The sequence below is a fragment of the Tigriopus californicus genome, chromosome 3 (genome assembly GCF_007210705.1).
Source record: "Tigriopus californicus strain San Diego chromosome 3, Tcal_SD_v2.1, whole genome shotgun sequence".
NCBI lineage: Eukaryota > Metazoa > Arthropoda > Copepoda > Harpacticoida > Harpacticidae > Tigriopus > Tigriopus californicus.
Window position 1 is genome coordinate 7,925,832 of NC_081442.1, and position 25,584 is coordinate 7,951,415.

Sequence of the window (25,584 nt, forward strand, 5' to 3'; positions counted from 1 at the left end):
TGAGACTTGTTATTGCAATTTATTTTCTTTCAGAGGATATGTAAGGATTTCACTAGAAAAATATCAGCCTATACTTCTGATATGGTTTATCACATTTTAGCATTGCTGCAATGGCACTGAATTTGTACTACCTAGAGGAAGCGTACATGCGAACACAACACTCATCTATGCAATTGGAAGACATCTGGATGAATTTTCACGTAGACAGAGTTAATGCAGAAGATCAAATAATATTAAGTCTTCGTAATTGACGTAATAATGCTGAACGTTGTGTTGTGGCGTCCCTCGCCCCTCACGGGTAATCGGAAGGCGAGTCCTGCGGAGTGGGCGAAGGAACCCGAGATGGCGGGGGAGGCTCCGGCAAGGACTTGAGGAAGAACGTCCGCTCCTGAGAGGGCGAATCTGGGCAAGGCAAGTCCTCCTGCTCAAACATACCCTCTCCATTGGAAGGGTAGTAGGACTCCATATGAGGATCATAGCTTTCACTATCATAGCCTACCGTGGAATTGGCCGCTGAGCAGTAGAGGGGTCTCTGAGGCACTTGTTGGTGGCTGACATATATGGCCGTGGCATCTGACTCGTCATTGTTATCTGTGGAGCAGGGTGTGGGTCGAGGTGGATAATGAGGCTTCCGTCTCTGCTGGCTGTAAAAGTTATAGGCCGAATCGGGTCCTCGTGACCGTCTGGAGAGCGAGTGAGTGGACCTTTGATGACCATGATGGTGAACGCTAGACAGGGGATTTCGAGAAGACACAGACGAATTGCGTGGAACAGTGGTCGTGGGCGACGGAGGAGGTCCGTAGCATTCGTTGGGAAAACCTGCTGAAGACGCTGTGGATGAGCTTGCTCCGGTCACATGACTCCGATCATAAAGTAATCCATTTGAGGATCCACCAACATGAGATGGTGGAATTCCGACAGCCGCAAGAGGTGAAGGATCAATCAAAGATACAGCTCGCATACCCAAGGGCGTTAAACGGCCCTCGTTCTGCAATGACTCCGTGCTGATGAAGCGATGATTATTTGGGTCCATAATTGTGGGATTGTGTCCATTGCGAGACTGGCGATCATCCGATTCTAATGAAGTATTGGCCTTCTCTGAGGCCTTTTTTCGGTAGACAAACACGAGTACCAAAAGACAAACAATGATGCTCACAATTATGGGTATAATGTAAAAGGCAGTGTTCGTTGAGGTCGATTCTATGCCCAATGCTAGGTTGTCAGTGTTGCACCGAGGCGCAAGTTCGTCCGTGGCATCCGGACAATCGTTCACACCATTGCATAATAGCGATTGATTGATGCACATCATATTCTGGAAACACCGAAATTCGTGCTCACGGCAACAATTCACCTCGTCACTGCTATCCTTACAATCCGATTTATTGTCGCAGATCAAGTTGCTTTGAATGCATTCTCCATTCCGGCAACGGAAATTGCCGGGATCACACTCGGGACAATTAATCTCATCGGAGTGATCAGAACACTCTGCGGGCCCATCGCATCTCCATTGAAGCGGGATACAAGCCCCAGTTTCACAGGTGAAATCCCCAGACTTGCAGATTGGGGGTTTTCCGCATGTGCGATCATCAGCGTTTAACACCAACCCACTGCTTTGAGTACAGTGACACTTGGGGCGCCTCAAGTGATCCAAGCTACAAAGGTGCGAACATTTGGCGTGAAGACATGGGTGATCCGAAACATCCAAAACTTTTTGAAAAGCAAACAAGGACGAGAGATGTTTGATGTCGGAAATCGTCACCTCGGGATCCTGTCCTGTGTGCTTGTTTGCCCTCATGATAGCATTGTTCTCCACATCCGCCCAGTACACATAGTTGTGAAGAACGCTCATGCCCACAAGGGTCCCCACTCGCCTGGTTACTATTATTTTTCGGTCCCCGCCATCGATCCGAGACCTCTCAATCACTTTGAGCTCAGAGTCAGCCCAAAAAAGGAGATCCTCACTCATGTCTACGGTCAAATCTCGGGGTGCAGAAAGATTGGAGAAAAGAGTAACCCGATTCTGAGAGATGGTGCTACTCCTTTCAATTCTTGAGTGATTTTGGCCAACATTGACCCAAAACAGATAGTTTCTTAAGTAATGGACAGAGATGCTGCGGGGAATGTCATGGGTTGAAATTGGCACCAAACCAAATGAGCTTTCTCGACTCGAGTCCATTTTAGTTATGTTGATTGAATTGGTGTCTTCACAAGTCCAATAAAACACCCGTGCAATGGGGTCTATGGCTAAATCATAAGGCTTAAAGAGATCGTCTTTGTCCGCACGAAGTCGGCGATCGAACAACGTGCCGTTTTCAAAGCCTCGTTTAATGGAGATTCGGCCTCGTTTTTTGCTGCCTAAATCAATCCAGTAGATGAGACGACTCACGGGATCAAAGCTCAAAGAAGAGATGCTTCTGGCCCCACTTATGGGAATCATGGATCTCAAAGCGTCGTTCTTGATAAGCTCGTCAACCCATCGCGATATCTTGTTGATCTGACCAAACAATAGAAAATCATCTGGAGCCGCACAAGAACGACCATTGGGCTGGAGAACAAAATGAGAAGGACAATCACATTTTGCAATCCCAGCCACAGGGAAGCAGAGATAATCACAGCCTCCATTACCGACACTGCACGGGTTCCTTCCCATCTGTTTTGAGGCTTGATAGACGAGAATGTCTGTGATATTTTCCCTTCCAGATTGAATGATTTCACGACCTTTTCCTGTGTCCTTGTCGGCAGTTTCAACTGAGTTACTTTCCCAATCCGCCCAATACAAGTAGTTATTAAATAACGTAAGCGCATAAGGAGTCCCAAGTCCAGATATCACAGCTTTCACTTCTTGGGGAGCTTTTACAAAGGCATACGAGATTGTCTTTTGGTCCAAGTCCGTCCAATACAGTCTCTGAGTTTGAAAATCTACTGTAAGGCCATTAACTTTCCCTACTTGCTTTTGAAACACTTTTCTTTGTGAGCCATCCATGTTGGCCTCTTCAATGACGGGATTGTTTCCACCCCAACTAGACCAATACATCTTGCCTTCCACAGGATTCAAGGCAATACTTGCGGGCTTGTTCAGGTTTCTCCACACCAGAATTCGTCGGGAAGTCCCATTCGACCGCGCCACTTCAATGCGATTGAGACCCATGTCAGTCCAAAAAATGTTTTTCGAGATCCAATCGACAGCCATACCATAGGGATATTCAAGATCAAACTCAAATATGACCTCTGGATTCGACCCGTTAAGCCAGGATCTCGAGATTGTCTTCTGGTTGATGTCCGTCCAATAGATTGTTTCTTGAGAATAATCAAAATCTAAAGCGCAAGCATCACGAACATGACCAATGGGTATAAATAAGTCGTTGAGATTGTTTGGGGTCATTCCTAAACGACCAATTATTTTGCCACGTGTGTAGAGAAGAAAGGCTTCAGGGACAATGCATTTTAAGAGATTCTCATCCAGCTCGAAGTTGTTTGGACACTGACATCGTTTTCCCTCAGGAGTAAAAAGACACAGATGGGTACAACCCCCATTGTTCACGGAACACTCATTTGTCCAGGGTTCAGCACTGGTTCTAGAGGCACGGACGCCCATGAGATCCTCCAAATGAGCCACCATGACAGTTCTATTTTCTCCAGTAAGTTTGTTTGCTCGCTCTACGGCATTCTCTTGCCAGTCAGTCCAATACAGATTGTCACCAAGTAAGGTTAACCCAAAGGGTTGAACCACACTATCTTCCAAAATGACTCTCCGATTTGTTCCGTCGTAATTGGACACCTCAATGACGTCTTTTCGAGCATCACACCAATAGAGTTTTTGCTCTGGAATGTCAAGAGCGATTCCATTTGGCCATTCTATTTGTTTGGTTATGACGGCTTCTCGATTCGACCCATCCATATAGGCTCGGTGAATTCCAGGAGATTTTCCCCAATCCGACCAAAAGAGCCAACCTTTACTGGAGTCCAAAGCAATGGCCCGTGGTTGATCGAGTCCATGCCAAATGATGCTTCTTTTAGATGAGCCATCCAAGCGAGCCACTCCCACATATGCTTGCTGGTCCTTGTTATTGTCGGTCCAGAAGACGTTGTTGCCGATCCAATCAATAGCCACGCCATCAGGATGTCGTATCTAAAAGAGAATGCAATGCATATTGTTATTCCCGATTGAACTTCGGCAGTATTTTGCTTCTTTTAAACTTTAAACATACCCCCGACGTGATGACTTCAGAATAGCTGGATCCATCCAAGGCTGTTCGATAAATACCGACTGCAGAATCATGTGTGTCATGGGTGTTGGTGAAATAAACAAACTGACTGACAGGATCAAAGTCAACAGCGATCACCTCACGATCTAGAGGCATTGGAACTTGTATAGGTATCACAATGTCAGTGAAATCAGGGGTATCCAAACTGATGGATCGTAAGCCATCTTGTTTGGCTAAGATCAGAATTTCATAAGGTTGATCTAAACAAGTTCCATTGGATGTGGCCTGAATTCCACTTGGACAAACGCAAGTATATTTGGCCTCATTCACCGAGCTTCCCAAGCACAAGTGAGAACAACCGCCATTATTTATACGACAAGGTGCACTTTGATCCGGTTGACGACTAGGTTGGAATACTTTGACGTCTGTGGGTTTGCGAAATCGCCCATGACGACCATGCCTTTCTGGTTTAACAGATGTTACCTCAGGAGAGAAGTGCGTAAGGTTCAAGAGTTGTAATGACGTGATGTTCCAATCGGTCCAGAAAAGTGTTTCTTCAAAAAAAGTCACCGAAAATGGGTGGGGAAGGGCAAGCCGATCGGACACAATATTCCGACGATCATGGCCATCCCATGTTATCACAGATAATTGATTGTAAAACGCGTCGACCCAATACAAAAGTCGATTGTCTAGATCGAGAGTGATCCCATTAGGCCAAATTATATGCTGGTCAACAAGGGCAACTCTTGACTGGGGAGCACCATCTAAACTGACACGCTCAATTTTTGGATATGATCCCCAATCGCTCCAGAACAAATACCTGCAAAATAATTTCGAATTACTTTCATAGCCCCAAAAAGACACAATTTTACTAAGTATCAACAACGAACACAATCTATTTTTTTAGGACAAAGCAAATTTTCCAATTGCTTCTAAAAATAACCGCAAGCTTTGACTAGGATCACTCCAAACTGAGTTTAGCATGCCACTTTGTCAATCCAGCACGTGCAAAACGCTTGCGAATGAAAAACAAATTCCAAGGCAATTTAAAAAGAATCCAAAGGAATTTAGCTTCTTAAGACCCTTACCCTTCTTGAGGAGCTATTGCCAGAGCTCTGGGGAGGTCAATATCATCCCAAATGATGACCTTTCGTAATCGACTACGTTCCGATTTTTGAAGCGAAGCCACCTCGATGCGCTTCGTTTCGGAATCAGCCCAATATATGTTGTTATTGATCCAGTCGCACGCCAGTCCCTCAGGCGCGATCAAACTGGTCTCTGCAATCAAGATCTAGGAGCCAAAAATAAGTGAAATCAATATCATTATCGGAATTAAAAGCTTCATCAAATAAACACAAAAATTTAGTGGTATTGCATACCTTCTCCACGTTGCCTTTTTTATCCTTGTCAATTTCGGCACACTGAATCCAATGATTCGGGACTTCCGACCAACAAATGAGATTGTCGCGGAGGATATAGTCCAATGTAGCCACACTTCCTAAATGCTGGGTAGGGAAACGAGGATGACGTTATTTTAGATCCTAAGAAATTGTTACATCCACCAATTAAAGCGAAAATGATAATTTACCTTGACAATGACGTTTGGCTTTGTCTCAATCCTCCGATTGTTCACCTCGATCAGTCGGATGTCTGTTTGATTCGCATAGATGAGATATGGAATTGCTTTAACTGAAAGATGATGCAGAAAACGAATCTTAAGGTATAGGTAAAAAGAACTTTCATGCATTATACTCAGGGCTTGAACTGTTACCAAAAAAATAACTTAGTAAAAAAAGTAGAAGAAAGCATCACCGTTACTTATTTTTTTAAAGTAATGCGTTGCCGTTATTTTTACTTTTGCAGAAGAAGAGAGCCTAAAACTGCAAAAAACAACGGTTATGCGATTTTTTCACGTTTAGTAAATATGACTTGAAAGAAATGACTCCCGTGATTATTTCTTTGATTTCATCAGTAATAAATAATTACCTGGATTTGAGACGGAACTTTCAAAAATTCGCGGAGGAAACCTTTATACAATTATTCTCTCTCTCGTTTAGTATAGAAGAAAGTAACGGTAAGGGGAGGGCTAAAAACCCGTTACTTTACAGTTACTTTTTCAGAAAAGTGACACGTTACTCAAGCCCTGATTATACTGGATACATTATGAGTAAAGGTCGGAAAAGTTACTTGTTTTGCCGTTGAGGGTAGATTCCAGATGGTTGTCAAAACTAGTTTTCATTACAGTAGCAACTTTTCAAGTTAGCTTATGTACAGACTACTCGCATTCGAATCTCTAGGTTTGCTCCTTGACGGCAAAACAAGTTATTTTTCCGAGCTTCAATTATGAGTAGACTTCGGAAAAAAGCAAAAAGGTAAGTAAAAGGTGAAAAAAGTTGACCAAAAAAGGGGAGCAAAATCAGTCATAAGAAGTTGGAAGAAAAAAACAGTAAAATTTGTTTGAAATGTGCTCAATAGATGACAGCACATTTTCTCATATTTTGAATCGAATCAAAGCAAGCGAACAAATGCATGTTTTTGTAAAAAAAAAAAGTCAGTCTTGGATTTGGTGTGAAGTGACCATTTTTTAATCTCATCCATGGACAACGGTACACTGGACATACTATTTGACGCCGACAAATGTACCTCAATAGTATAACGAAAAATTTAGAAACCATTAACTGGACCTCTAGACTAGAAATTGAAAAGGTCGTAGTCATGTTATCCAAGCCAGGCAGATTCACTCGCCATAGACATCCAAAATTATAAGGAGGAACATGGCAAGTTTCACGCTGTAGCTCAAGGATGTTGTTTAATTCAAGTTTTCAGCCGTCCAAGTTTAGACGGAGCTAAACGGTTGATACAACATGGACGAACAAAGAAATTTGACTTGCGCGAATAAGAATTACGAGTGAGATGAATTCGTGTAAAGTTCTAAAATATATTTGGTGCTACTGATTGCCAGAAACATCCAAGTGAATCAAACGTGTTTTAACCACTACTGAGCGAAAAAGAGCTAACTATTTCACGATCCTTGAATTCTAATGTCAATAATCTTGAATTATGAACAGTTCAATGGTAAAAACTAGAGCATTTTGGCTGGAAATAATCAACAGTAACCTCTGTGAAAGGATGGAGGGTCAAAACCGATCCAAGGTAAGGCCTAAATCACAGTTTTAGCCTCATTTTTTAATGAGATCAAAGCGTACCGGGGTATCCGACGACAGTTGGAAAGACCTCCAGTTAAATTGCGACCTCCATATCTCATTAAAAGGGTTGTTCATATTCTTAGCATTTTTATCTAATTAAAATATTTTTAGCATATTTCAAGTTTATTTTCAGTTTTTTCAAGTCATACCTATTGCAACAGCAACAAAAAAAAAACAAAATCATCCCTTCCATTTTAACCAGTGAGCATGGAAAGTGCCAAAAAGGTACAAAAAAAAGATTCCCCCCCAAAAAACCGATGTTTTAGGTAATTTTTCCAAAATTTGAATGAAAAAGGTACAAACCTAAGTTTTAGGTTTAACTTCTTTTCCTAGGTCTAATTATGAGTCAAGGGCTACCTGCATCAGTATCAACCAACATTTCCATTGAAGAGCCAGAACCCGTTACAGTGATTGGTAACTTTACATTGAATCATGTTTCCAAAGGGATTCAATAAAGAGATCACTCAAGAAACTGTGAAGGAGTCAATTAGCTAAAATGGTCATGACCCTGCTCTTCTGATTAATGATTGCCTATCCATCAATCCAACAAACCGTCAGATGACAGTAATCTTCATCTTATCACCCCTCCTCTGACCAAAGTAACTAGCAAACATCATTGAACGAACTCTACCACAGTAAGAAAGGTTTCAGACAAAGTCTACTAATCCTTGTCGAACGATCTGCTTCATTTGAACTGGTCATTGGTAATCGCCAATATGGCCTGCCAGCTACTTCAGACTCCACTGAGTCAAGGGGTCCACGGAGGAGAGAATGACCATCGCCCAACCGAACCCTAGCAGTGCTACCAATGGGACATTCTACGAAGAAAGAGAGAGAGAAAGAAGAAAGAAGTCTCCAACCCCGAGTACCAATGCGATATCACTGTGGTAACTAAATAAGTCTGAAGAAAAAGGAAACATAATATTTCTAAAGCCTCTTTCTTCTTTGATAGTGCTTTATCATACGCGTGCAAATAAAGATGCATATTAACATTAAAGCGAAGGTGCATAGACCAAAGTATGGTTTTTCTCAGTTCAAGAGCGATTATCAAGAGACAAGACAAGAGACAGCAGAAGCAGCAATCCTAACTCCAACAACTATTGGGTTGACTGACAATGACGAGGGATTTGAACACCTGGATTGGACGACTGAGCTGAGAGCGTTGGGAATGAGATTTGGGTGCGAGGAGGGTTTCCAATCGTTTAACGAGTTCCAAACGAGCTGATCGTAAACTTTTTGACGACGAATTACACTGAAAAATGGGGCTAAACTCTTTCGAGTGTCTTGCAATTCACATGCCAACATTCAAATGAGTGCGTATACTGTTAATAGACAAAACGGCTAAGTGGCTATTAAACTTGACTTTAGAGTGAATTCAAGTTGCTTTGCAGACTGTTTCTCCTCCTTCTTCGACGCCATTGGAAACCTCGAAATCTGAGAATTGATGCATTATTCAACAACTTAGACGACACGGAGAAACATGAAATTTAAGCCCCCCCGATAGTGAATTTGGTTCGTTCTACTAAGTGGACGAAAGCTGAGATCTTAGTATGATTTTGAGAACTCTGACAATTGCACATCTCAGCTTCCCTTTTTTCAACTAGCCAAATTGAGTCTCCACAAACAAGTTCAAAAAAGAATATAAGCCAAGCAAGTCCGGACATCATTCACGTGTAGAAAACATTGAATTTCTTGGCCCATTTGTTGGCCATCCTCGAGAGATTTTTCATGTTGGAATTGTTAAATAAACCTCGGGTCTGAAAGACGAATTGACTTTGAAAAATACCGACACCATCGATGGAAGAGGTGGAGCAGAAGCAAAAGAAGAAGATGATGATGATGAAAAAGAAGGCAAAGAAGAGCTGGAGGAGGAGAGTCAGAGAGAGAGACTCCGAGCTAGTAGATTGAAATACTCTTTGATGAAACTCGGTGGTGTCGGAACGACAAAACATCGTACGAAGTTCGAGTGGAGTTGGATGATGAAGAAAGGCCGGACGAATTCGAATGAGTGAGAGAACATAAAACTCTGTTTTTGTTCGCGTTGCATTCTCATTTTCTGGCGATGTGTCTAGAACTCTTTAGGACAGATCTGGTGGCTTTTTATTCGAGCACAAGCCTTACAAATCATGCTCAAGCAGACTTAGGCTTACAGAGACTATAATAACCCTGGGGATGGAGATCGGCCAAAGCAAGTTCTCATGACCAGACATGGAGGAATGGCATTGGAGAGGAGAGATCTTGACAAATGTATCGTCACACTTGAAGATCTGGTTCATGAAGTATGCTAAGAGTTCACCGATTTGGCTGGCATGAACTGAATTCTTGAACTCTTTCAACCCCCTTCAACTTTATACGACGGATGCTTATCCATTGTGAAGCCATTTCGGCATTTGCTTTATGACCTCATGAAGCTTCCCACAATCATTAAAGCGATCTCCTTTCCGTTTCTGATTTCTTCGTGGCTGGCGAGCCAAGGCTCGACTTCAAGCCACGTCGGGGTTTTATTCCGGCGAGGTTTCATCTCATCATCCGCCCAATTAAAATTGAGCTCAAAGGGATCCGCTATGGCGATTGCCCTGCCAGCACCTCTACACGCCGCCTTGTTCCGCGTCCATGTTAAAAGTTAAAAGCGTGATTTCATTTCCATATGAAACCAGTTTCGGGCATTGTCAAGGGAGATCAAGCCGATATTTTCGTAACGTTATCAATCAATGTCGTCGTCGTCATTGAAGTAATACCAAAGGCATTCATGACAAGATGACTTTTGAGGTCCTTTGAAGTCTCGCCCAAACATATGGCATTGAATCAGACTTGAACCAAAAAAAGAAGTTCACGATCATTCCGAACGATTTCATGCATAGACTTTGCGGGGACCAGCTTGTGGGTTTGGAAACCGCGGGTTCTTTCAAGCTTCACCAAGCTCCCACACTTGGCGTTTTATCTTGCCGACAATTGCACGAGCACAAAAAATACATTATTCGATTCAAAGTCCTCAAAGGGGTTTCAAATCGTTCACATACTTCAAACAGCACGCAATTTGAAGTCGTGATTTTCTTTTTGAGTGACAAACTGCCACGCTCCTACTATCTCAAGAGCCAAATATAAATATTTCAAGCCAGAAGCTACTTCAATTCGGGCTGTAAAATTTACAACACCTATTTAATTACAGGAATAAAATTTTACACACCTCGGGATTTTGATATTACGCAAAGGGAATGCCAATTTAGCTGTTGCTCATCCTCAAAGCTAGTCCAAAGAATGAGGCACTCAATAGTTCAACCCTTCCTGTGCAGGGTAAACCTCCAATCATCTTTATGCAAATGAGCCTGCATGAAAGTGCAGGTTTCAGATTGTTCTCTGGCTAGCCGTTTCACAGGCAATTCTATCCAACCTTCACAAAAGGGTACTGAAATAGATCCGTACTGTGAACCAAAAGCCACTCTATTCAAGGAATTGGGGGAGAGAAGCTCAAACAGAGAAGCTCATTTGCTTTTGGGGCATTTCCACTTTGAGTGAACAGGAGGGTTAGCGGTCATGAGCTTGGAATAAGCTGGCAACCCAAGTTTGAGTTTTCCACCCGGCCGAATTGCACCCTTGTCCAGATTTGCCTGTCTTGACCATGAAACACCCAAGGAATGATGGCGGGCCCCATGAACGAGGAGGAGCAAGAGGACTTGTGAACGAGACGAGCGAACAAGCGAGACGAACAGGATGACGAGGACGAGGAGGAAGATGGCAACTAAATGGTAAGTGGTAACAATAACAACGACCAACGACCAAGACGTCGACGACGACACCGTCTAACAAGGGTCAAAAAGGTGTTCAACAAATCTGCCACTCTGACATGCAAAGTTTAATGAAGGGCCAAACCCGTCTTGGCGTCATCACTTATAAGCGATCCTATCAAACGTGCTCTACATAACCACTCAAATGATCAAGTTTAAAGGATACCCAATATATTGTCGACTTACCTGAAGGCCAAAGTCCGCCCATGAGCAAGGCTAACCCGAGAAGACTCGACCAATACACTAAACCATTCGGAGGCCGACGTCGGCGGCCCCGAGGCCAGTCCAGAACCATGCTCACGTCACGAATCACATCAATGGCAAAACGGAGTAACTCTCTGGTATTCTCACGTTTGAAACCGGCAAAACCACGTCCGAGGACAAACCGACATGCAATCAAGTTCCTTTGCACTCACACTAGACCGTCATGAGGTCCATTTGGGATTGGGGGTGCACACAAGTGTTGATGAATGCCATGCATTGTTATCAAAGGTCAGGAGTAGACTCACTAACCATATTCGTTCGGTGTATTCTTATCAGGCCCGCAATTTGTTTTGTCCCACCCGATGGGCCGCCACAATCTTTCACAACTACTCGAAAGACAGAGAGTCAGGGAATCAGGGAGCGAGAAGACCTGCTCCGTGAGTTCTTCAGCTCTCCGGCAAGGTGGCACTTGTACACGCTCTTGAAGCGACCAAGTACACCCTCCACAGTGACACCCCTCGCTATCCCCCTCCCTCTTGCCTTCTTAATCCGCCATCCCGCGTTCCCAACCTCACGCACTCAAACGAATTCCAAGCGTTCGTGACAACGCCGAAGTTCGCCCTAAAGGTGAGCTGTGAGTTGGCCGAGATGCACCCGCTCAACAGTCACAACTTCGGTATCAGCCTCGTACCGGCCAAGCTGAAGTCGACATATCAACCTAGGGATAGCATAGTGGCGATTAGCAGAAGCTGCCCGACTGGGTCTGCTCTGGATAAGCTTGGAGACCCAATCCCAATGCTGGCCAAGACACGAGTGCCAGAACAGACGCGCAAGATTCTGTGGCCAACAGGGACGGGCCAGCGAGCTCCTAGCACAGGAACGAAAGACACGACACGTTCGAAGACGGACTCCCGCTTTTTCTTCCTGTGCCAGCCCTATGGGTGCCCTATCCAGAGGAAGATAGGCTCGTAAGGGCGGCTGGGGGTGTGCCTAGCACTCAACCTGTGAAGCTCGTAGATTGTATCAACTACATTGACCACCACTAAGCTTAATGCTGGGCCAGGTCGTGAGCTCGCAGCTCTCGTTCTCGCCTTTGATCATTGGTTCCTGGATTCTGGCCATAGAGGCCGTCGTTCTAACTGATCCCATTTGAGCCTGGGCTGCCTAAACGTTGGAAGCGTCTTGGGCATCTCTCTACTCTTTGGGTTTGTTGAGATCAGCCAGATACCAGAGAACCGGAGCCCTTGAGATATGAACCTAATGGGAGAGCTCGTATTCTAGTAATATTCCCTCTTGCAGGAAATTCCACATGTTTCTGGAAATGATAAACTTTAACCACGCATGCATTGAGGTTGTGTGGATTTCATTATTGAAGATTTCCACGGAATTTCTAATTTCTACAAAAATCTACTCACTGAACGTATTCTTTTTGTTTGCAGACTTACTTAGGAAAGGAATACCCAGCACTTCAGTCGAAAGTGAGTATTAATTTTACTTAACTTTATGTTCATAGAATGATTGATTCGCCAACGAGTTAGAGTTGGCCTATCTCACTAACCCTTAAACATAGGGTTGATAGGGAATTTTGATCAACATCTGTCCAGATTATTCCATTCCAAAGATTTGTTTAGATGAAAGTGTATTCGAGAAGCAGGACGTACTTCAACGTCACAAAAAAAAACTGCTTGTGAAATGTTAGAAAAACCCGCAACTGTAGCTTGATATAATTACAATACGAAAACAGTATTCTATCTTGAATTCATATATTTGGAAAAAAAGAAATGTCTCTATATAGTTGAGTGACACATTGGCAAGGAACAAAGAGTAAGATACAATGGTATCGACCAGGATGTTGAGGTACAATAAATGCCGATGCAAGATAGCCAAGATTTCATGATAGCCAAGTAGTTTCCAATGGCCGGGGGCAAGGCAATGAATGGCATCGTGCTGGACTCGTAGGTATTAGGAGCCGAAATAGATTGCTCACTGTTGCTTACATTCTTGCGCATCTTTTCCTTTACCACCCTTTCCAGGAACAAAGTCAGGATCGTCCTCTTCCTCTTCACCTTCCTCGTCACCAGAATCTTCTTCATCTTCGTCAAAATCATCTTCGAGCGCTTCACCAGTGAAGAAAAGAACGGCTCGGGGAATGATTCGTTCACGCACGTAGTGCCCGATTTCGAAATCAGCGGTTAGAAGATCTTGTGTCATGGGGTCCATGTCTTCCTCATTCTCTTCACATGCGGGGGGGTCAAAGAAATTAAAGAAACTATCGTTCTTCACAGTTTTGGTTATGGTGCGGACGGATCCCTTGGATTTGTGTTTCTGCTTTGTCTTGACGGTTTTGACTGTGAGATTCTTGCCTTGCTTCCAATTAATGGGACAACCTTTGCACTTGACGATCTCTGGACCTTCGAAGCTAAATGGATCGTCTTCGCTTGGCTCACATTTCATGAAGTACTCTTTGGTCAGAACGGAGTCAGAGAAAAAATCGTTGGTAGCGAAATGAAAGTGAAGGGTAAATCCCATAGGTTTTTCAGCAAAGGTCACGGTTATATCTTTTAGTGACTTTAGGGCGGGTTCATCATGATCTTGTACCATCTCTTGAAGCATGTCTACATTCTTAAATATGGTCAGCCAAAACTCTGGCACCCCTTTGACGTCCTTCTCTTCTTTTTCACCGTTAGCCTTCTCGTTTTCCAACTTGGCTTTAGCTTTCATTTCTTCAGACAGCTCTTCGTCGTCTTCGTCGTCACTGGGCCATTCGCATTCCTCATCAGTAGGTTCGTGGCTTCCTAATGAGATGAAAATAATACGGTCTCATAAAAATTGTGTTTTCTTTTCATACCACGTGCCAGTGATGCAATGGAGTTTCAGAAGTTCAATACGAATCATGAATATGCCTTCATAAGAGGTGTCAGATTGAGGCTTTAAGCGCCATTCATCCTATAAATGATCTTGGTAAAAATCAGACGATTAAACAACCTACCCTTGGTAATTTGGCTGCGTTTTTCATAAAAGGGGGAGTACAGATTGTGATATTTGCACTCGAGCTGGTGGATTTCTTCATAAAACTTGGCTTCGATTTTGGTCGTTTCGAATTGGATCTTCTTCAGAGCTTTGAGACGCCGTTTCACCGGTGCAGGCAAGGACTAAGGGATCAAGAAAAGATTAACTTCTACAACATTGTCCGTAACAGATAAATAGCAGTAGCAATAGTAAGGATTCTCAGAGTAAAAAAGACTTAATCATATCGGATTCATATAAGAGGTGTCAGATATGAGGCACAGTGCCATTCATCATAGTTCAACCCAACGATGGGTTCATCATTTCAAGAGGTGATTCTCACCTCAATATAACCTGAAGGTGTGCCCACCATGGAGTTCAGTTTGCCTTGTAGAGCGGCCATTACGGCCGGATTCTTCAGGAGTTGGGCAGTTACTTTATCCTGAGATTGCTCATCGTCGTCGTCTTCATCCTCAATGTCTTCGTGGTCATCATCCACGACTTCCATGGCCTTCTCGGGATCGCTATTACTAGACATCTAAAAGAACAAAGGATGAATTCCACTCAAAAAAATGGCACTAGTATCTTGCTTTGTTTCGTCACCACGTGGTCTGCATAAACAAATCCCTGCATTTGACCAACGTTCTTTGACCCCGAAGGCCGGCGAAGCTAGCGATTATTGCATTGATTGTGACTCACCTTAACACTGGTTACTGTGAATATACCACAGGAGAATGATGTCGAAATTTGTAAAAGGAAATAGAAGCTTCCAGCGGCGGGAAACTCGACTGCTAGAAGTGCCCACTTTCCCAGTGCACGCTTGTTCAACGAATGATGAAGCAGAGAGGCATTACCTGGTACTAACTGAAGCAAGGCATGAAGAACTAAACAATTTAAGGTCAAATCGGACTGCGCAAAAAGACCAAATCAAGGAAGTGAGGAAAACGGAATGAACACTATGATCAAATTTGATTGATTATAGCTAGTGGACGGGTTTTGAATTGTACGAGTTGTATGTCATCATTGTAAACACATATATTGAAGGGGTATCCTTGTTTCAAGTCCTGGCGAAGAACAGTCTCTCACTTTACCCTCTGCAATGTTATTCGCTTCAAATTTCAGATCAATGGAATGACGGTGACCGGCAAGTGCCCAAAATAGTCAGAATATTCAATACTTGACAATTCTATTCCATAACAGCATCCCTGAAGCATGCCTTGCTCGCCGGAAAAAGAGCTTCCGAAACAAGCGCCAGCAAAAGCCGCGAAAAATCTCGTCCTGTGATTGGCCAGAATAGCCGGAGACTGCTGCCTGGGACCGGGCAGCGCTGGGCAGATGTTATCTTAAATAACACATGGGTTGTTTGAAGTGATAAATATAATAACCTACGAGAAAGTATGCCTCATTTGACCATTGGAGTGCCACTAAGTGAGTATTTTTTGAATGCATGAAATCGTTTTGAGTAAAACACACGAGACACATTCCCTTACAAATTTGATTCTGGGATCACTCCAATCTAGATTATTTCGTGTTATCGGAGAAGTTTCAGCGTGACGAAAACAAGGAATCATGGAAATCATGAGGTTGCTGTGAGTTTTTGAAAACCTTGCGTTCAAGATTTAGTTTTTTTTTTCTTAAAAAGTCATGCAGTGCGGCCTACTGAGGTACTTTAAACCCCAACTGACCTCTTTCGTTATGATACGTGTGAAGTTGCTATGTTGTAATGAAAACGAACAAGTAATTTGAATCCTCCTCTACCAACCCCAAGCTTACCCATTTTGAAAAGAGTCAGTTAAGAATATGGGCTATCAATTTCGATTTCCAACTTTAACAGTTGCCCTGTAGAGGGCGCAATCCAGCATAGTGGCAGACATGAGCTCTGGCTAACTTTCGTATGCTGGTCTCTGGAGTGACCTCGATAGGCTTCTTTACAACCTCAATGGTGGCCTTAACAGGTCAACCTTGAGCCTGTTGAACTGAGGCCACCATTGAGGCTGTGAAGAAGTCCATTGAAGTCACTCCAGACCCAGCATTTGAAAGTGAGCCTGAGACCAATATGAGGGACCTTGTCAAGAAGGACTTGGGCCTATGCAGCCTTGTTTGAGGTCAACATGTTGAAGATTGCTTATAGTTACCAGCCACCAAAATTCGCGTGACAACTTTTTTTTGAAGCCAAAACAATCTGGAATTGTTTTGATTAGATTTGATTAGAATGTCCTGAGACTTTGCCACCAAATTGAATTTATGAAAAATTTTAGTAATTAAAATGAGAGACCATATAAATGAGCTTATAAATTGCCGTGAGCAATAATAAGCCAACTCATACAACTCAGATGTTTTGATAGTGAGAATTGTATTAGCATTTACACAACAGTGTAACAAGGTGGACTGTATCAAAATCTTTAAACATGTAGGACGGCCTAAGAAAAGAAGTCTATTCTCCATTAGCCAAAAAATCCAACTCCATATTTATGTCTTCACATCAGCCATCCTCCATGTAAACTGTCAATTGAGGCCAAATGAGATTGGACGATGTCAAAGCAAAATAGCCACTGAGAAAAGATGAGGGTTCATTAGAAGAAACTGATCCTAACGTCAGCAAAGAAAGAAGACATGAAGTGAAGACATGATACAAAAAAAACACATGATGTTCAAAATGCAGACTACAAAAACAATGGAGCATTTGAAGTATCATAAAACAGCAATGTACATATATACAAAAAGACACAAAAGGTATGACATGAATAAATAAAAAAACAAAAGATATGTTGGGAATCAACAAAGCTACGTATATAACCTATCCCCGCACCCGGTACTTCCCAGATCAAAGAAGAGGAAAAACATTATGGGGATCAGGTTCCTTGAGCCATAATTTAACATGGTATAAAATTCTTGCAAAAACAGGAGTTTGACAGGTCAATAATGGGGATTTGCATGAATGAACCAATGAAATTTTTTGGGGGGACTCAAGTGATAAAATTTATAACTTATTTAGATAATGCATTAACTATGTTTGCTCACCCAAGAATAACTTTTCACAATAACACTAGTTGCATGAGTTGAACTTTTTGATCAAAATGTTACACATGCAACAGTATTAACTCTTTACTCATAATTTAAGCGAAATAAAGGAAGGAAGTTTAGGTCTACCTTAGGTGACAATGTTTGTCCCCGCCCAATGATTTGTTTGACATTGATCCCCCAAGCTGTCATAAGAAGTAACTGTTGAGCACATGTGGTCATTTTACAAATCATCTAACTAAAGGACTATTCCTCTACGTAGATCTACCTTCTATTGTCTAGTGGCGATTGGTAACCCTCCCATCGTTTGTGGGCAAAATAATGTTCGAAAATGTAAATAAGCTCAATCTTCAGGTCAGAACCAAACACAGGGCCGGCTGAGGACTGGCAAGAGGCTGAGGGAAGTGAGCGAGCCCTTCGGTGTCCGTCCTCGAACCATTAGTGAGTAGAGTATTTCTTGCAAAATAGCGAATCCCTTAACGGTAGACCAGACTAGACTAGACCAAGGACGAAGGAAGATTTGGGATTACAGGAGTTAGTCTTCAGATGTCCAAAATGCAGAAGGTTACCAATCTCCATTAGACTGAAAGTGGATCATTCATTGCATTGTGTAAGGTTTTTTCAAAAGACCCTTTTCCCGAAAAATTGAGACTCAAATTGTTCAAGCAATTTTTGTGAGTGCGGGAAAAGGATTTTCAGGATTTCATATTCAAAACCAACGACCTGCTGATGACCAACAAGATGCCGAGGAAAGTGGGTGAGCCTTTCGGTGTCCATCCTCAAACCATTGATGAGTGGAGAACTTTACTCAAGAACGGTAAATCTCTTTATGACGGACCAGACCATGGGCAAATATTTGGGGTTACGAGAGTCGGTCTTCAGATGGCCAAAAGTCAGAGGGTTGCCACTTTCCTTTTGACTAAAATTGGATCTTTCGTAGTTTAATGGTAGGTTTTTCAATGGTCCCTTTTAAGGTAAACGATGTTTTTCACTGAGGCGTCTTCATAAAATTTTTTTTTACTGATGTAAAGGCAAAACTAAATCCGAAGAGGAAAACATCTTGAAAAACAAAAATCAAGCAATTTTGACCTTAAAAATCACCATTATACTTGAATAACTGAACAGAAACAAAGCTTTTTCTCACTTTTTTATAACTGATTTCAACGTTTTCGGAACTTATTTTGGCTGATTTTCACAACTGAAAAACAACTATTAAGACCGAAAAACGAACTATTTTTCCGACCCTTAGTCATTTGTTTCCCTTAACTCCATCGAAAAAAGCTTTGAAAGCAACAAAAGTAGACAACTTTATTGTGGATAACCTGAACCAAGGTTTATTTCTCTTGTTAAGTAGAATATAGTGATACAAACATGTTTCTGCAAGGCAAGCATCATGAATAGAACGTAGTAATGCCTCCAGGGAGAGCCGTCTTGGAACGGAAATGGGACCCACAGTCGTACACAGCGTTTGAAAAAGACTAAATTGAATCCACACGTACAAATGAAACTTCAAATGCGCCCACAATCTCAGAACAATCCAATGAACTCAAATGAAAGCCTTATCCCAAATGAAATCAAATGCTGAAAACGGGAGGCAAGATAGGAGGACCGGGATGACATATTCAACTTATCTCTTTTTCATAATAATGTGCTCGGCGGATCAATGAGGGAAATTCTTTGAGAGGAGGAGGCCTTTCAACATGAATGGTCAAAGAATCTCCCCTGAGGAGATATATAAATGTATGGTCTTTTTTTGAAGTCTTACATTGTTGATGGTGACGATAAGTAGTATCTAAGCATTCTATCGATTCCGTCCTTTTTAAGTTTCTCAAGATTGGCATGTATTCGGGAGACTTTTTCTGTGCTTCAACAGAGTGCAATAACGTTTTTCGATGGTAAAAAGGAAGAAGAAGGCATGTGACACTACGAAGCCTCGGATCCTGTTCAAATGCGAAGCCCTGCCCTTCTGATGGAATGATGGTCCTGTTCAAATGATATGATGGTACAATCAAAGTACATGCAATGAATGTTGTAGAGTTTCGCCAAGGTCTCTCATTTAAGGGAAGGGATGACATGAATGGTTTAAGATGGATGGTGGGATGGTGGAAATGGAAACATCTTAGCCCAGCCTTTGGAACAGGCCAATCGTGCTGCACCTGGAATTGGCAATTGTCAAATAAATAACCGTTCTTTCCCGTTCTGACACCAGACTTGGAAGAACGAGACCATTCCATTTTATTGTGGGAGGGGCTCGTTTTTTCCTAAAGCCCCTAGAGTAAAGAGCACCTAATAAAAAGCAAATGGTTTGGCTTGTAACCAGAGAAGGATCATGCCAAAGATAATAATCTCGTATGAACTAAACCTTCCCAACCATGAGTCGATTGGATCTCACAGATATCCCAAGGGAAATTTGCCGCCCTCATATTGCTGTTACACCATAAGATGGTTCCGGGGAAATGTCATACGTTATGTTTTCTTTCGGCACGTAAAAGAGCAGCTGTATGTGTTAACCGGGGCTTTCATATCAAAGAAGAAGGCTCCTTTGCAAGTTTGGCATTTTAGAGCACTTTGGTACCTACCTTTCCAACACATTATTCATTTGCAGGTTTTTTGCCAGGCACGAGTTGCTACAAGGGAGAAAGAATGAGCAGGAACTTACTTGCAGTTTTGATTGAAAAGGTTGCAAGAGCATTGTGACCCATTGCAACACACATCCTTTCCATTTGGCAGGTCGGGGCATGTCATGTCCCTCCTCAAACAGAAGCGGCCTCGCCTAAAAAGGAATGTCCACCTCTTTGATTAGCTTTCCAAGAATGTGCCCCGAAGAAGAATTCCCTCGAGTTTTTTTGGAAAGAATTTCAAGAACACGCTTTTGGACGCAAAGGTTTTCACAAAAGGATTCTGATAAATCTGTTGAAGATTATTGCTTCCGTTTGAGACTAAACTATTTCCTTTAACACAAGTTTCATCGTTTCAGTCCAAGCACTAAAATTGCACCCCAAGCATGAAAAACTTTCTACTGGTGCTCGGTCACTTTTTAACAAAGGCTACAAAAATGAGATCTTATTCCATTAGAACGGGCCTCCTTTTTTCAACTTCCCGAGATTGGATTATCCCTTTTGGACCATGTTCAAGGCTAAAACTTTTTTTCTCTTTTGCCCAAAAAGCCACCTCTTCATTTCTCCTAAAACAATTCAGGCCAACAAATAAAGAAGAAATCTATGGGTCAAGCGTTTAGATGAGGATTAATCGTTAAAAGCTGCATTTGTGGGCCATCTAATTGCAACTTCATCATGCAATAATATGCAATACTTTGAAATACAGCAATGAATACCAATCATTGCCCTGCTCACAACTAAACATTTGATGTATTAAATGGTACAATTACAATACGAATGCCATGGGCCGTTTGAGCAGTCTTAGACGGTTAGAAATAATTAAGTCGTTGAACATTTTTTTTTTTTTAGCGCTACTATGGCATAGAACATGAATGATTTATTTTTGAATCAAGACATGGGCGGTGGATGGAGCCCAAGTGCACTCAAATGGGAATAAATTGACTGAAATATTTTTGAATGGACTAGAATTTAGACCTGTCTTATAGTTCTTCTTTATTTAATTGAATTTCTCCAGAGAACGTAAATGTAAATTTTTGAGGTTTTACAAAAATCAAATTTTGAGGAAAATAAACGCATATGCATTTGAGCTTTTTCTAAAGACCCTGTCAAAAGTGCATTTTTAAAACCTCATCGGTTTTCTTCAAATGTCTAATTTGGCGAAGTTTTGATAGTTCAAAGTAATATTCAAAACTTACATATTTAACAGAAAATAAGAGATGATTTATCAATTACGTTACAATTATCGGGTTTAGGATCCGATAGAGTCCAAAAAGTCGGATCTGATGCCCAGCACTTAAAAAAGCTGGTTTGGAAAAAGCTCAAAGATGCTTTTTAAAACGTCTCATGACAGATAACTTTTGTACCCTGTTTGATTACGTCACAGTTCTAATTTTTCTAGACGTGTCCAGTCTCTCATTTCAACTACGATCCTAGCGAAAAAAAAATTGCTGGAACTTGCCTGAATATTTTAAGTTAACCTATCCTTTCGAGCGGCTAAATTGATCATATTTTGTGGGCCTTTTATTGTAATTGATAACATCTTGGCGATAAATTTGTAATTGTTATTGACCAAGTTTTGACGGTTCAATTTTAATTAAGACCAATTACAAATCGTTGAAGAATTGGGCAACCTTTGCTTTACTTTGCGATATATATATATGTACAGTATCAGCTCACTACCATTTGAGAAATATTGATTTGGTTCAAAAAATTGCATTTGAAGGTTTAGCATGTTGAGAATGTGCGGAAAACCTTAGCGGGTTTATGTTACGAATTTAATCATGAGTCCTTTCTGCTTGCCAAAATAAGTTCATATAAGTCTATGCATACTGAAAATTGAAAAAAAAAATCCCAGTTGCCCAAGGTAAGAAAAAGGCGGCAAAAAAGATGATAATTCCCACGTACTTGTTTCTGGCTTCGTGCTGCTGAAAGTAATTTTCCAAAAGGCCCAGGTATTCACGCACATCGTCATCACTTATCTCTGGAAAGAAAGAAATGATATATAGCCACTCTGGAGGTGTAGTTCCCACCCTCTGATCCAACAAAGGATGTGCACGTATTGTGTGTGAAGGAATATTTGTAGTACACATTACCTCGATCATAGCCCTCAATGGCCCCAGCTTGAGTGTTGTCCACCAAAACAACGAGAGCCAGCAATGCCAGGAGAGTTATTGAAGCCTTAGCCATTTCGAACAAAGCTCGAGTTGAACAAGTAATTTGATGTTCCTTGCACCAAGAGTTCCCATTCACTGGCGTCCTCTCAGATGGGCGCCTTGAAGGCAAAAATCTGCAGCTTCCCCATAAACGAAGAACACCACGAGCACCCGGTGGTTCCATAGTTCCTAACAGAGAGACCTTCGCTCCACCAAGGAGGGGGACTCGGGGACCAAAATGTGAGGAACCCAGTTCTTTCCTGACGGCGGAACCTTGCTTTCGGGAAAGGGCTTTTTCTAAGTGGGGAGCGGACCATCTAGACAGAGGATCCAATATATTCATTGACGGCTGTTCCAACCTTCAGCAACCATAATCAAGGCCTACAAGGTTCTTGTTGCTCCGATGAGCTCGAATGAGTGAAAAGTGGGAACCCAAGGACCATAATTAGAGTTTGTTGCCCACCGACATAAGATGCCGCGGGATGTTTCCCTCCTCAAAACTCTAAAGGGGATAAAGATTGTGCTACACATACCAACAAGAAAGATTTGCTATATTTCTTGTACTTGCTCTTCACCTCGACATATTTCAGCTACATCACATTTTCTTTCCTTTTGACAAATTTGCGTTCATCTATCACAATCTCATCTCCCACGGTCGGTTCAAAGTTTTGAGTCCGAAGCAATGATGCTACGGTTACTATAGCACGGGGTTATGATTTCTGGTTAAGTGTTTGCTCAAATGACAAGAATTTAAATACGTTTTTCTTTTCAAAGAAACAAAAAGAACAAAAAGTATAAAAAACAACAAGACATATTTAAAATTAGCACGGATAAGTGTGTTAAATCGTTTAAAGTACATCAAAACGTATCACTGTCAAAAGCGTAGTCAATCAGTATTAAAAGTACTCTTAGTCATGTATTGATATGAAATTGCAAAAACATCTACGAAGCAGATGCTAAGTTTTTTTTTTTTTTAATTGATTTTTTTTGCGGACTTTCTTAACGCTACTGGGAATCCCACCAGTTCAAGACAGAAAAAATATTTTGTATTGTATTGTATGTTCATCCATTCCAACACCAAAAAGTAGGCGATAGAGGAATATAGGAATAAGAGGTATTGGTATTGGGGATATTTCTATTCCATTTAACTTTATATTCAGATGATGTCCGATCCATCAAAGAATTAGAGTTGGCAGAACTGGCTAGCCCTTGAATACCGGGTGTCGAGGATAAGATTAGACAAATTTGTCACTTTCACTTAAAAGCATCATAAATTTCTTAGAAGGTAATTTTGAGAACTAAAATTCTAACATGTTATAGCTCGGACAACGTAAAATTTACGTTATTTTTTTGACATTTTCTTATTTAAAGCTAAGTTTTCGAAATATGATCCTTTTGAAGCACTGACTTTAGCCAATTTGGTCCGAAAACAGTGACAAAAAGTGCGGATTTTGGCTGGAGGGAATTTTTTAATGGTGCTTCAATTCGGCGGCCAAGTACTTTAGTTAAAGGGGGCCTTTCTTTGCAAGTTTCTTTCAAAACATAGGACCATACAGCATAGTCCAGAATTCTAAAATTTGGTGAATTGGGGGCCCAATTCTAATGTTGGGACCTCCAAACAGGATTCCCTAGTTATCCAAAAAGGAGATTGTATTTTTGGCTGAATGAGCAGGAGCAAAGTCTTGTTGAAAGACAAAGGGCCGGTTTAATGCTACATTTCTCATCCAGGGTATCACATTAGACTTGAAAACCTCAATGTAGGCATCTGCATTTAGCCTGAATCCCTCTGGGAACTAGATTGGAGGTCCAATCCAATGTGATGCATTGGTTTGTTTGGAACTGCCTTGATGCATCTTTTTATTCCAGCTACCACTCTTGAATATCTAACTGCTGGTGTTCTTGCATTCCTAGGAGGGGGATTAGGGTCAGCTTGCCAATCAAGACAGTTTTTCACAACATAAATAGTCTGGTGGGCCACTTTAAGGTTCAAACTTACTTCTGTAGAAGTGTATCCCGCACACAGCAAAGCTACAATGGATTCTCTTTTTGCTTTCATGAATTTCAGCTTTGATTTTTTTTGTATTTTTGTTTACATCAATGAAAAGAGCGGACAATGACAAAAAACATATCAAACCATGGACTTGATCAAACTCAGTTTAGGAAAAAAAATGTGTGTTCATTCCTATCCTCGACACCCGGTATAAGGTCGATCAGGAATTCTCGTCAATAACTTTAGTCTAAAAAGAATCAAAACCTACGGTACATACTCCCTACGAATATTTTGGGGAGTAAATTGAGCAATGAAAGAGCACAAGAAAAAGAGACATGAGGACTTGATTGTTCTGACTAGCATGGATTCACGAGGGCTTGAAGGTGCTCTCAAAACGCATGTTAAGCCTCTGCAGTCACAACAATTGGCCCTAAAACCAAGGTTGAGACGAAGGTCAGATACCGTTCGTACCTTCTTTGAATTCTGCACAATCCCAACTTTTTAGTCTCCCCTAGTACGAGAGCTGTCTCATTCCCTTAATGTTCCTGTTAAAACATCTTTGGACCTGATCAACCTTTTGCAAACCAGCTCAACTCATTGGAGACCAAATGGGCGAAGCATATTCAAAATGTAGCAGGACTATTTATTGACTTGTATTGAGATTTTTTATTGCAGTACTTAAAGTCTGTAATGTGTGCGTAATGACGGCTTACACATTTTTTGTTTGTGAGGTAGTGATCTAATTTACGATAGTGCTTTTTGTGCTACAATTTGAATAAAATATTTCATGTAAACACTCCCTTAATATTTAAGTAATTCCAAATCTTGAGTAACGTTGATTTTGCTCTCATAAATTTGATTAACAATTATCTGTTTTACTGGCCTTTTTGCCAAAGCACGACACGTTTCTGGATATGCTTAATGATTTATTAATGATTGGTTAATAATGATTTTTTTAAGCACTCGTAAGGTAAAAAGCGCAAAAGTTCACGTGATACCGCCAGAAATGGGTACTCTACACTAACAAGATTGACTTACCTCTTTCTTGCTGTCTGTTTGAATGCTGGGTGACGTTGGGCGGGTGTGAACAATTACTAGAGGTCTAGAGAGAAAAATTATACCCCAAGATTGCTTCAGTTGTTCTTTTCCCTGAATTCAATATTTGGATCTCGGAGGGATTTTCTAGTGATTTTTTGTCTCACACTCCACAGGAAACAGCAAATAAGGCTACCATGAGAGGCTTGATTTTGAAAATAAGACTCCTTTCTTTTCTTTTCGTGCTTTTATAGATCTCGATTCTTCAATATGATTCATCCTATTGCTATGCGGAGTAAAGTGAACGCTGGATTAAGCATATTGGCACAGTGAGAGGCATAATGTGAATCCAGAAGTGTTT

General features: G+C 41.5%; 3 protein-coding genes and 1 long non-coding RNA gene across 4 annotated transcripts; 1 reads left to right on the forward strand and 3 right to left on the reverse strand.

Moving 5' to 3' along the window:
* Nucleotides 1–11,884, reverse strand: LOC131878457 (low-density lipoprotein receptor-related protein 6-like). Its single transcript, XM_059224437.1, has 6 exons — nucleotides 11,383–11,884; nucleotides 5,794–5,894; nucleotides 5,585–5,710; nucleotides 5,294–5,496; nucleotides 4,209–5,025; nucleotides 1–4,129 (listed from the first exon to the last, which is right to left on the reverse strand). The coding sequence occupies exons 1-6, from the start codon at nucleotides 11,489–11,491 to the stop codon at nucleotides 293–295; spliced, it is 5,193 nt and encodes a 1,730-aa protein (XP_059080420.1). The 5' UTR covers nucleotides 11,492–11,884; the 3' UTR covers nucleotides 1–292.
* Nucleotides 10,777–13,961, forward strand: LOC131878460 (uncharacterized). The gene is made up of 2 exons (XR_009373026.1): nucleotides 10,777–11,157; nucleotides 12,840–13,961. It is a non-coding gene; the product is annotated as an uncharacterized LOC131878460 (long non-coding RNA).
* Nucleotides 13,147–15,328, reverse strand: LOC131878458 (nucleosome assembly protein 1-like 1-B). The gene is made up of 4 exons (XM_059224438.1): nucleotides 15,106–15,328; nucleotides 14,750–14,944; nucleotides 14,390–14,552; nucleotides 13,147–14,195 (listed from the first exon to the last, which is right to left on the reverse strand). Exons 2-4 carry the CDS (start codon nucleotides 14,942–14,944, stop codon nucleotides 13,384–13,386), a joined length of 1,170 nt encoding a protein of 389 aa, XP_059080421.1. The 5' UTR covers nucleotides 15,106–15,328; the 3' UTR covers nucleotides 13,147–13,383.
* Nucleotides 15,329–18,734: 3,406 nt separating this feature from the next.
* Nucleotides 18,735–22,325, reverse strand: LOC131878245 (uncharacterized). Its single transcript, XM_059224170.1, has 4 exons — nucleotides 22,139–22,325; nucleotides 21,951–22,026; nucleotides 20,087–20,200; nucleotides 18,735–19,583 (listed from the first exon to the last, which is right to left on the reverse strand). The coding sequence occupies exons 1-4, from the start codon at nucleotides 22,230–22,232 to the stop codon at nucleotides 19,547–19,549; spliced, it is 321 nt and encodes a 106-aa protein (XP_059080153.1). The 5' UTR covers nucleotides 22,233–22,325; the 3' UTR covers nucleotides 18,735–19,546.
* Nucleotides 22,326–25,584: the final 3,259 nt, after the last annotated feature.

What these genes read in the sequence shown, in the direction of transcription:
- LOC131878458 (XM_059224438.1), bottom strand. Translation starts at nt 14,944, where the DNA reads ATGTCTAGTAATAGCGATCCCGAGAAGGCCATGGAAGTCGTGGATGAT. An exon ending in CACCTTCAGGTTATATTGAG is followed by an intron (nt 14,553 to 14,749) that starts GTGAGAATCACC and finishes TTGATCCCTTAG; the next exon opens with TCCTTGCCTGCACCGGTGAA. An exon ending in ACGCAGCCAAATTACCAAGG is followed by an intron (nt 14,196 to 14,389) that starts GTAGGTTGTTTA and finishes TCATCTCATTAG; the next exon opens with GAAGCCACGAACCTACTGAT.
- LOC131878457 (XM_059224437.1), bottom strand. Translation starts at nt 11,491, where the DNA reads ATGGTTCTGGACTGGCCTCGGGGCCGCCGACGTCGGCCTCCGAATGGT. An exon ending in AGCCAAACGTCATTGTCAAG is followed by an intron (nt 5,711 to 5,793) that starts GTAAATTATCAT and finishes TTCCCTACCCAG; the next exon opens with CATTTAGGAAGTGTGGCTAC. An exon ending in GCAATAGCTCCTCAAGAAGG is followed by an intron (nt 5,026 to 5,293) that starts GTAAGGGTCTTA and finishes ATTATTTTGCAG; the next exon opens with GTATTTGTTCTGGAGCGATT.
- LOC131878245 (XM_059224170.1), bottom strand. Translation starts at nt 22,232, where the DNA reads ATGGCTAAGGCTTCAATAACTCTCCTGGCATTGCTGGCTCTCGTTGTT. An exon ending in CATTGAGGGCTATGATCGAG is followed by an intron (nt 22,027 to 22,138) that starts GTAATGTGTACT and finishes CTTTCTTTCCAG; the next exon opens with AGATAAGTGATGACGATGTG. An exon ending in CAGCACGAAGCCAGAAACAA is followed by an intron (nt 20,201 to 21,950) that starts GTACGTGGGAAT and finishes ATTCCTTTTTAG; the next exon opens with GCGAGGCCGCTTCTGTTTGA.